This window comes from Dipodomys ordii, unplaced genomic scaffold, assembly GCF_000151885.1.
Source record: "Dipodomys ordii isolate 6190 unplaced genomic scaffold, Dord_2.0 Scaffold35, whole genome shotgun sequence".
NCBI lineage: Eukaryota > Metazoa > Chordata > Mammalia > Rodentia > Heteromyidae > Dipodomys > Dipodomys ordii.
In genome coordinates, this window is record NW_012267251.1 from 5,144,901 (window position 1) to 5,156,305 (window position 11,405).

At 42.6% G+C, this 11,405-nt stretch overlaps 1 protein-coding gene across 1 annotated transcript in view; it reads right to left on the reverse strand.

Moving 5' to 3' along the window:
* Positions 1-11,159: 11,159 nt before the first annotated feature.
* Dennd1b (DENN/MADD domain containing 1B) overlaps positions 11,160-11,405 on the reverse strand; it is a 177,147-nt gene continuing 176,901 nt past the window's right edge. The window contains exon 24 of the mRNA XM_013017299.1: positions 11,160-11,288. Within this exon, the coding sequence (XP_012872753.1) occupies positions 11,160-11,288 (129 nt within the window). The remainder of the gene's footprint in view (positions 11,289-11,405) is intronic.

Below are 11,405 nucleotides of genomic sequence, written 5' to 3' on the forward strand. Positions count from 1 at the left end.
TTAGAGGAGAAATAGTATGGGGGCAGGTGGGGGAACCAGAAAAGTGGAACTCAGACATTTCTGAATGAAGTCAATTACCTTGAACAGTGATTTTCACTGTCCAGGGGAAAAGAAATATTCTTGGGTCCAGAGAAATAGTGATGATTTAGAAAAAAGCAAGAAGGGAGAAGCCAATTATATAAATACTGGTCTGTTGACATTTAAAATGTGACAAGATGAGAAAGGTTGGAATTTTTTAAAAAGTCTGCAAGGAAGAGCGCCCAAGACAAATCACAAAATGAGAGGCAATTAATAAGGTTAAAATTCCAGTCCTGCTGTCTCATTCATACTAGGCTAATATCAGCACCTGCTCTTACCGTGAGCCCATGGTCAAAAATTTATTGAGAACTCTATCTAATCACTTAAATATAAAAGTCTTAAAGTTCTAAATTCTTCCCTACTATGCTTCCATTTTCAAATCATCGGATAGATGTGTAGAGAGACCACTGGGACAAAGCAAATGTCAGTTACTTACAAATATTCTTCCCTTTAGACATCTAAGTATATGCAGGTGTTTAATGTTAACACTGTATTTCATTAATGGACATTATGTAAAGAAAGAGAATATGCTTGGAGAAAATGTTGCACATTTAAATTATTCATCCAGTAAATCAGGAGAGGCCAGACAAATATTGACCCTTCAGATTGCAGACCTTTTAAAGGAACTTACAGTAACTTCCCATAATTCCATGCAGGAAGGACACCCAAGATTCATTTCAATGGGGTCTTGAGCTTCAGGAAGAAATCCCTAGCTACTTGTTTGTGCTTTGTTTCCTTCACATTTTCAGCATCATTCCAGAGTAGTTTAAGACTCTCTATTAAACTATTAATAAACTCAGTAACATTTATTTTGTGTTTATTTTACATTCTAGTCATCAACCCTTCCTCTCCCCCCCATCCCAGTTCCTAACAGAGCATCTAGGAGCAATAGGCACGATTCGTTTGAGCTTCTTTTGAGATAGGGGTGTAGGAAAGAAAGAAAGTATAGTTGCAAAGCAATAATGTTCCTATGACAACAGGGATAATACCAAAGGCTTTGGGATCTTTACTATGAAGGGAGATAAAGTGGAATGATAATATCTGAAGTTGCAGACTTGTTTAAGAAAACTGCTGTGTATCAACACCATCTTCTTGGATTCCCTCTAGTCTAAATGATAATTCAGTTCTTCTAGACATTTAATAATCAAGTAGTCAATCTTAGGTTGCTTTATTTTTTTCTCTCTGGTTCTAAGGAGCAGAATTTCTTCCTATACTTTTATTCTCCTACGTCGTCTCCCCGGGAATTCATTTCTGGCCTCTCTGCAGCTCCTCCAAGCCTCATTTTGCTTTCCTTCTGCTGAGGTCCACACTTGTCAGGGATTTGGGTTTGGGGGCTTTGTTTTTTACTGTGTTTTAAGATAATTTCTTAGTTTTGGAGTTTGGTGCTGTGTATATGGAATTTAGAGATGCAACCGTATGTTGCAAAACCACCTAAAATAAACCCTGACATCTTACTGGCCTTTTTTATACATAAATTCTTTTTGCTTGCTTAGGGGGGTTGTTTTCCTATTTAGATTTCCAGGCAGATAAAAAGAGGCCTTTGCCTCATCTCCAGGCCAGAATGGAGCTTTTCTGGGCATTTCTTCAGAGTCCTGATGGCGCCTCAAAGCCCCCTCTCTTCCAAACACGCCACCTGCTAAACGCATGGCTGCATCAGCTCACGGCCTGCGACCGCACGCGCAGACTTGGCTTCCACCCTGTTCATTTGGTTTTAAGCCTCAATTCTATTTTAGGGGGAGTTTAAACAGATATTTTTAATATTTTAATATGTTTTATCTAACACTATTACCTGAGCTACCAAAAAGGGCAAACCCTTGGCCTTCAGTCAGTAGCTTCGTCCACACTTCAAAAAGTTTAAGACATGAAATAAAACGAAAGGCATGATTTATGGGTCACTTCATAAGTAATGTTTTTTAGGGAGTGGAAGACTGAAAAAAAAAAACAGCAGAAATGTTGACATTTGTATTAGCCTTCATAGAAAATTGCCTAGAAACAGAATGTTTATTAGTTAAATATGGAATTGATAAACTATAGAGAGTACCTCTTTATGAAGTAATTTAGACACAGAGCTACCTTTGACCTAGGAGAGGTAGATACCTGCTCTCCCACAAGCCTAACTGCCCTGCCCCCCAATATCAACAGAAAAATGCTACTATAAATCTTTCAACATAATATGAGAAAGCAAACTGAAAATAGAAGAGAGATGTAAATATCCAAATTGAACTTTTAGAGTAGAGTATAACATCAGAAACTAAACTAGAAATGTACTGGGGCAAGATAAATTAAAGGTCCCGAACAAGTCTTAAAAGACAACGAAAGGGGCTGGGAAGGTGGCTCAGTGGTAAAGCGCTTGCCTTGCATGCCTGAGGATTCCTCAGCACCACATAAGCAAAAAGAAAAAAGCCAAAAGTGGTGCTGTGGCTCAAGTGGTAGAGTGCTAGCCTTGAGCTGAAGAGCTGAGGGACAGTGCCCAGGCCCAGAGTTCAGGCCCCACGACCGGACCCCCCCCAAAAAAAAAGACAACCAATGATAGAAGACACTATCTGCAAGTTATGAACTAGAACAGAATCTATGCAGGTCACAAGATTATTGGGGTGACGAAGTGCTGGAACTAAAAATCCAACCTGCAACAACAAATAACGCACAAAAAGTATTCAAGAATGCAAGCAAAACAAAATAATTACTAAAAACTTTATTACCAAAAGTTATTTACACACGCAGGATTTCATGATGGTATTGCATGTACGTATGCAACGCATCCTCATCATTGCGCTCCTCCGTTCCACCCCTTCCGCTTAGATCCAACAGCTTTTCAATTGCTGTAATTTTTCAGAGACAACTAAGTTACGTGGTCCATGTTCACTCTCACTTACCCTCCTCCTTCTGCTGCCCCTCAGATCTGAGCCAGTTTTACTTTCCTGTCACTCATTTTTTTTCAGTGTGCCTGAGTTACATCAAGAGATTTCACTATGGTATTTATGTTTTGCTCAGAATAAAAAAATAAACATTGTTTTCTCTTCCTCAGCACTCTCAATCCTCTATTGCTCAACAGTGGTCATTGAGTTTCTTCATGCCGTTTTTATACTTAGTTGCCCTGTATTCGAAATTATTCTTCCTCCATCTTTCTTTTTTTCCCTCTCCTTTTATTTTCTTACATAATCCTGTAAAAGAAAAGGGATTTTTTAAGAACAACGGAAGCAAGCCAAGATAATGTATTGTCAGCAAACCTGCAGTCTAAGGAATAGTCAAGGACTTTGACAGAAGAGAAAATGATACACATGCAAACATGCATTTTTCAGAAAAGGATAAAGAGGTGATATGTGTTAAAATAGAAAAGTCGCTCTTCTCCATTATCAATTTCTTTAAAGGTAAGTACTTCAAACAAAAATTACTACATGTCTTCAAGCTTGCAAAAATTCAGATTTATCATGGAAATCACTCATTTAATTGAAAAGCAGATGTAAAATAGGAAAAACAAACAATATGTAGGACAAATAGAAAGCAGATATAAATAGGCTAACCATAAACCCATTTGTATCAAGAGCTACATTTCATGAAAGACAGTCTAAATGGGTAAAGATCATCAAGTCCAACCAAAAAGGAAGCTAATTCAAAATGGTTGTCTTTAAATAGGCCTCTTCAATATGGGAAATAATAAGTTAATTCAATAAGTGGTGATAGGAATACAGAAAATTAAAATTGAAAAAAAAAGCGTAGCCCTCACCTCATACACCATGCAAAATGAACTTAAGAGGAATCACAGGTTTACATATAAGTACTAAACCTATTAAACTTCTAGAAGAAAACTCTTGTGACCTTGTCATTTGGTAATAGTTTCTTAGGACATAAAAAGTAAAAACCATGAAAGAAAAAGCTAGAGAATTTTGGAAGTGCTTCAAAATTAAAATTTGTTGCTTTGAAATGTATCAGTAAGGAGCTGAAAAGGCAAGCCACAGATCTGAAGACTTCCAGACACCTAACAGGGACATCTACTTTGAAATATTTTCAAAAACCAAACTCCTACAAGTCAGTAACGAGAGTCAACTTACTATAGGCAAAAAAATTAGAACATACTGTCCTCCAAAGATAATAATGAAGACAGTAATAAATTAGTATATAAAAATCATTCTCAAAATCTTCAATCATAATAAACAATACAAATTTAAACTAAAATGAGATACCACTGCACACCTACCGGAATAGGAAACTGAAATGACTGAAGCAAGTACAGTAGTGTACGCTGGTAATCCCACCTCCAGGAAGGCTGAGGGAGTAGACTTATAAATTTGAGGCCAGCTAGGCTATATTGCGAGACCCTGTTCCCTTAAAAAGGGGGTGGGGAGAAATAGCATGGTGCTAAGTGGGAAGAACCCATTTATGTGAAATTCTTGAAAAGTCAAAACGACCATGAAAACAAATCTACCACAGTGGATGTTAGCAAGCCAGTAGTAAGCCGTTCGGCCCCCTGATAACGTGTCTTAGAATATCAGTTCTGATATTCTTTTTCTCTCTAACATCTGTTTCACAGGTTGGGAATTTTGCCTAATGGATTGTGTCCAACTTGGACACTTAGCAAATCTCAGAAAGCTTAGCTCTTATTTTAACATATATTTTAAGTATTAAATTAGGGTAGAAATGTAGAAATGTGAAACAAATACTATCACTCTATTTTAATTTTTCCAAGGAGTCCCTAAATCAGTGACAAAAACTGCAAATTAATGTTTAAATGGTGTTAAACCAGAGCACTGTAAACATGAAAATAGTCCTATTTAAAGTAACAAAACTGAAGACTGGGGAGTTTGTCTTGAAAGCTGGTTCTTCAAGATGGGAAAATAAAGAAGTAAAGCGGTATCCTCTATGCCTCTTCTGCAAAGGACCTTTAGATGCTATTGACAGCTTGAAATGTCAGTATCAGTGACTCTACACCACAATAGTTCATCAGCGATACCTTTGGTTTTTGTTTTGTTTTTTTTTCCTAGTAGATATGTTACCTAGCATGGTCCTGTTGCCACCTCTGACAAGCCAGGCAGGGGCCTGCGCCCACTCTCTCCAGTATGTGCAAATAAAGCCATGTAGATGGGGAAGAAAGGAAAAAGTTGTCAGCCAGAAACAACAACTGGATACATATGCACATACCTATACATACGTGAAAGGTGTAAGATGGAAACAAACAAAAAAGAATATAATCTCTGAAAAAGATTCCAGGACATTCAATAGATAGGTAGGTAGATGGTAGGTAGATTTAAAAAAAAAAAAAAAACCTTGCATAGTTTTTGTCAAGAAAAAAACAAGCAGTGCTCTTTCCAAGGGGGGAGTTGAGACAGAAAAGAAAGGGGGTGTGCACCATCATCTATGCCCTGCATGCGCTGAGCCACTCTTCTGTCTGATAGAGTGGGGATGGAAGCTGAGTCAACTTTAATTTCTCCACCTCCAGAAAGGACTAGCCACAACACTTACCCCAGAAACCACAGGAGTGCGGTCCACACATCTGGGCCTGTTGTTTGAAGTCCTACAAGAACACTGAAACTGTGATCGCAGCCCTTGAATGCCATTTAAAAAAAAACAAAAAAACTTAATTTTTGTTTTTTTAGTTCTAAACCATGATGAATCCAAAACTCACAAGGATACTGAAGAATACTTTCTATCTCCCAAATCATATATCAAAGCTGCTGTTATGTACATAGAAGTTTGTGAGTAAATACTAAATAGCTCCAAGGCCATTTTCTATTTTAAATAGGGGAGACACAGCCGGAGGGAGCCGAGGCGGGCGGCTCAGTGACCACCTCTGCGTGTCAACTTCCGTCTTGAGCCTCACGCTCTCATCGGCAGACACAGCTGACTTGGCGCTCTGCTTGGCTGTTCCTATGATTTTCAGAGCCTTCATTTTCACTTTATTGGCTTGAGAACACCCTAGGTGGCTGAAGCCCCCGTGTGTGCCTGGGAGATTCCCAGAGAGTCCCTCAGGAGGGAATCTGATGTCACAAGAGGTCAGGCCCTCCTCCCCAGGTGAATTCACATTTTGCGTCCCCTCCTGGGAGTGGTGAGCTGAAGAACGTGGGGTGGGTGGGCAGGTGGGTGGGAGCAAGTGTCTGGACTGGACCTTGTCCCCACCACTTCCTCTTTCTGCTCCACTCTGCCCTGTGTGCCAGGCGCACAGCAGCGTCCACCCGTGCTGTCCCACCTGACAATAGTGCCAGAATCAACCAAGCCAAGGACTATATACCAGAATCTCTGAAACCAAGAGCAGAAGCTTTCCATCTTTTAATCTGGTCTATTAGGCCTTCTGTCAGAACAATGAGAAAGCTTACTAACACCGAGACGAATAAGGTTGCTACCCAGAGCTGAACAGATACGTCTCAGGAGGACCTGGCAGACAGGGGTTGGCATCCGTTGACCCCGCAGCGGTGGAGGAAGCTGGAGCTGTGGGGAGGCGCAGCGGGCTGCGTGGCGCGTTCACCTAGAACACAGAGGCGTGAACTGGACAATTATTAAAGAAGAGTCATCACCACGCCACGTTTGATTGTGACCAATTTTATTTTTGATCATTTCTTTGTTGGGTACTTGATAGTAATACACAGTTCGGCCAATCTTTATATTTGCATTGTTTTAAATTCCCAAGTCACCCCTTTTACACACTTCTTCCCAAGAGTCGTCAGCTTTGGAGATGATTTATAGCTTAGCCTGGAGGATGCAGGAGCCACGGCGCACACGTCATGCTAGTTAGTTTTTTAAATAGCTATCGGTTGCCAGAGTGAGCCCAAAGCTCCAGATATTCAGTCCTTTAAAACAGCTCGTTTTAAAGCAATAGAAGCAGCTTTGGAACGTTTTAATTTTTAAACCACTTTTGTGGGCTTTGATGGAAAAATCCTTATGCGTCTTTAAGGAGTAGGCCTCACGCAGCTCATGCTGCTGTTTTAGCACAACAAAATCATAACAGATTATGTTCACATCTCACTTTTGGTATATGGTTCTTGAACAGTTTTCAAAGCGGCCCCGGAAGGTTGTTTTGGCTAAAAGATGCGGCCTGTGGTGGGCGCCACACCGCACATGCATGGTGTGCACACCTGCTTTTCCCTAACAATCAGATAATCACCCGGCCAGGTCCAGGCTGGACTGGAGGAAGCACTCCTCTGACACTTAGGTTTGTCACATCAAAGAGGTGATCGCCTGTGACTGCAACCTTCTCAGGCTGCAGACTGCATATCCTCAATGGCTTCATTCCACCAGAAGCGAAGGAAAGGCCTGGCCTTCGGGGTCTGAAAGCATTCCGTGACAGCCGCCGCTCCGTACCTTGGTTTATTTTTGGTATATGTGCATACTGCATCCAGAGCTACAGATTTCCCACAGTGCTTTCTGCCTCGTTCAAGTATAATTAGAATAAAAGTAGAAATCTATAGAAGCTCTAAGGTTAACCAAACTGTACAATCATACAAAAAAATTAACTTAATTTACAGACAGTCAAAAGGTATTGGCAATGCCCTTTATAAGTCTTAGCAAAGATTCACCACAAAGGATGTTAAATGCCATCGAGATTTGCGTGGCTGGCACAGCACCAGAGCTTTCCTTAAATGTCCCCATTCAGAATCTGCACATCGTACCACAAACATTTCTCTTAAAGGAACAGTACCAGCAATACTCATCTAACTTAGGAGATTCTCTTATTGCATATTTATTGTTTCTGAGGCAGTTAGTTATAATACAATAATGCAAGATCCACAATTATTTTAAATAAACAAAAACAGTTCTCCTGCCAACAATATAAAGACTTTTTCCCTAAAAATCACTGAACATTACTACATATATTTTTACACAAATACTGAAAGATATGACTTCAAAAAACATCTGCCAGAAAACAGATGTGTATATTTATAGGAACTAAATGATACAAGAAAAAAAAATTGCACACAATCCTATTATATTTTTCAAAATAAAATGTTGCCAGCTAAATGTACATCATTATTTCTTGGCCAAATCATCGTGTTCACTGGCTTGCTCAACAGCCTTATGCCAACAGAGCCCTGGGCTGGACAAGGAAGGGCAGTCGTACCACACCCGATTCCTCTCTCTTGCATTAAGAAGTGCTTGGGGGAAAATTAAATTTGGGGATTCATCTGGCATTTCTAAGTCTATATTCCAATTTACAAAGATCTTCTCGGATCCAGGATCTTGGAAGCCAAACAAAATGGACTTCCCACTAGCAATTGTATTCTTGAGCTTCATCCATCTCCTGGAAATCCAGAGAACAAGAAAACCCATAGCTCTCCAATCGACAGCGAGTCGACTTTTTCACCTTATTTCTTAAAACAGCTCATCCAGGGGCATTCCTGGATCCTAGTAGTAGGATAATAACAGCATCACCACTTCTACACTGTTAAGTTAAAAGGAGTATTTCTACATAATGTGATTTTCAATTCTTCCACATGAGTGGCATTCGGACCCCAGACTCAGTGAGTCCAGCTGAGTTCAGTCAGCAGCCCTCGCTCACCCCTGCTAAGGAGCAGCAGCTGCACAGGGTTACAGGGAATCAGAGGAGCCAGAGCTCTTCTGCAGGTGCCTCTCAGATACCTTAGCAGCTTTGTTGTAAATAGATAATAATTAATTAAATTACAGACATTATAAAAAGAACTTACAGAACCTACAGAAAAAAAGCAAACTTTTGTGGTGTTAAGATTCTTGGGCGGTCGTTTCTAAGCTAAATTCATTATGACTTCATCATCATCATCATCACCACCACCACCACTTTACAACTGCAATTCCTTTTTTCACTGTCATTGCTTTTATCAGGGCAGGGTCTACTTCATTGCTTTGTCTGCCCTTCATCCTCAGTGATTGTGTTTGGCTCATGAGTGGTTCAAAAAGCCAATAAATATTTCACAAATAAAGGAGTGATTCATTTGTAGCTGGAAAAAGAATCACACTGTGGTTTGGTTACTTAAAATTGCTGCAATAGATAATCATGAAGACATCCAACTTGGCAACATTTTTGCTTAACAACAGCTCCCCAATTTATACAGCTTCCCTCTTTCTCTCCCCCCCCGAAATACTATGGACGCAGTATCCAAGGGCAAAAGGCAAGAAGCTAGATGGAACCTAGGAGTCCTAGCCCAGTAGACTGCAGCCCTCAGCGCCTGAGTTCTCTTGCAAAATAAATTGCACAGCAGGAAGACTTATAAATATTTGGTCCTGTTACAGTAGACAGTATGTACACAGCAGGAAATAATATGTTTATTTCAGAATTCACCCCATTGTCGCTTCCTGCTTACTCTATCCCCCATAATGCTAGCAAGTCTTGTTAAAAGCAGACTTTGAATAAAATTTTAATGGCTTGAAATACTTGCTATTAGTCTTCTGGAGTTTTTTTCAAGAATAGCAAGGAGAAATCTTGATTTTTTTCTTTTGTTTATAACCCAGTGAAGTTAATTTTGCATATTCAAATAAGGCACAAATTACTTGCAATATATTAAGACAATGACATTATTTGTGAGTGGCTCCCTAGCCTCAAAACAACACAGAATCACAGGCAAACATCCTGGGAAGTCACTGCAAGACAGGAAGAGGGAGCTCGGTGGTGGCGGTGGTATTTGCTAAGCAAATGGAACAGAACCCAAAGGTGGGTCTAAGTGACACCTGTGACTATGCCACTCTGCAAACTGTGAGTTCTGAACAGAAAACTCATCTTGCCTCCAAATCAGAACAGGCTTCCCTGTGTCCTCCCCTCAACCTCTGAAGGAAGATTTGCCAGACGGGCAGAGCACAAAAGCCACTCTCTCACTTAAAACTGCTCTTCGGCTGTGTAGATTTCTTTTGTTGTTTATTTGGTATCTTGGAATTGATAGTAAGCATGTAAAATAAAAAAATGACCAATTCTTAGAACCTTCCCTGCGTACTTTTTAAAATCAAGATTAAATATTCTTTAGTATGTACAATCTATCCGTGTAACAGAAGCAATGTGTATATCCCTTCCAGTCATGAATAAGCCATGACCTCAAGTAAAACATCTACTTAGAGTTCGGAATGTACTTGGTCGTTTTCTTTAAAAAAAAAAATGACATGAGTAAACATATTTAAGTAATATTTTTAATTGAAATCATATTCTTCTAGTAAATTCTTTAGAAGATGATCCTATTGGGACTCTTGAGTCGTTCCTCAAGCATTCTTAAGTTACTTTTAGCATCCATTTGGAGGGTAGGAGCAGGTGCTGCGCGTAGGGTCACAAGTGACTCATCTCATCACTAGGTGTGTGCGCCTGAGGGGGAGGAAGGGAGAGGGAATACTGGGCCTTAAAAACTTAAGAGCCACTTTTGGCTTTCTGGTGGTTTCCTGGAGATAAGCGCCTCACAGACCTTCCTATCCGGGCTGGCTTTGAACCGTGACCCTCCGATCCCGGCCCCCGAGGAGCTAGGGCACCTCGCTGACCACTAGGAATGACCTGGGGCCGTCTGGCCTAACACGATGCAGTGAATGCGCTTCCCTCTCGGACTCACGCCCGGGCTGAAAGGGAGGCCGCAGGCGCGCACGGGCAGCAGGACCAACTCCCAGTCACGCATCCAGACACCGCCCACCCGCTCCTACAGAACAGTCTAGAAGGGGGCATGGCCGGGAAGCAGCCACTTCACAGTGGAGAACGTCAGCAACCACCCCCTGGGGCCGGGATCCACGTCCGGAATCACGGGCCACCCACGGGGCCGGTGGACGCCACCTTCTTCCTCCAAACCCACTCCCCGGGGCCAGGAGAAAGGCCCGGGGGCGGCGGGACACCGAGGCCAGGCCGGGTCCGATCGGACCACCCACCAATGCCCAGAGGACGCCGCACGCCGCCCCTCCCCCCCAGGACGCCGCCGTCGGACCCCCGGCCGCCCCCCCGCCCGCCACCGCTGCCCAGGCGGACCCCGCGGAGGCGCGGTGCTCGGCGGCTCTCTGGAGACCGCCGGCCCCACGAGTCTCGCGTGTAAACAAGTCACTTCACATTCTGTGCCCGCCCTTGGTGGCGGCTCCGTACCGTGGGGGCCGCGGAGGGCGAGTCCGCGCGTCTGCACGCGGGCCCGCCTCGAGGCCCGTGGAGGATTAAGGCAATGAGCAGGTTAACCAGGTCGCCGGTGGGCGGGGCGATTGCGCATGCGCGGACGGCAGGTGCACACTGTGCGCACGCGCCGCGGCGGGAGCACCGAGTCCTGGGCCATCGCGGCACGGACGCGCGGACGAACCGGTACCTGATTTCACAGACAGCAGGGGAGTCCGCCTGGCATTTAAACACCGCAGGCCCCGGCGCACGCGGGGTGGGGGTAACTAAGTGGGAGGGCTGCCCCCGTACCGACGGCTCCGTCCCG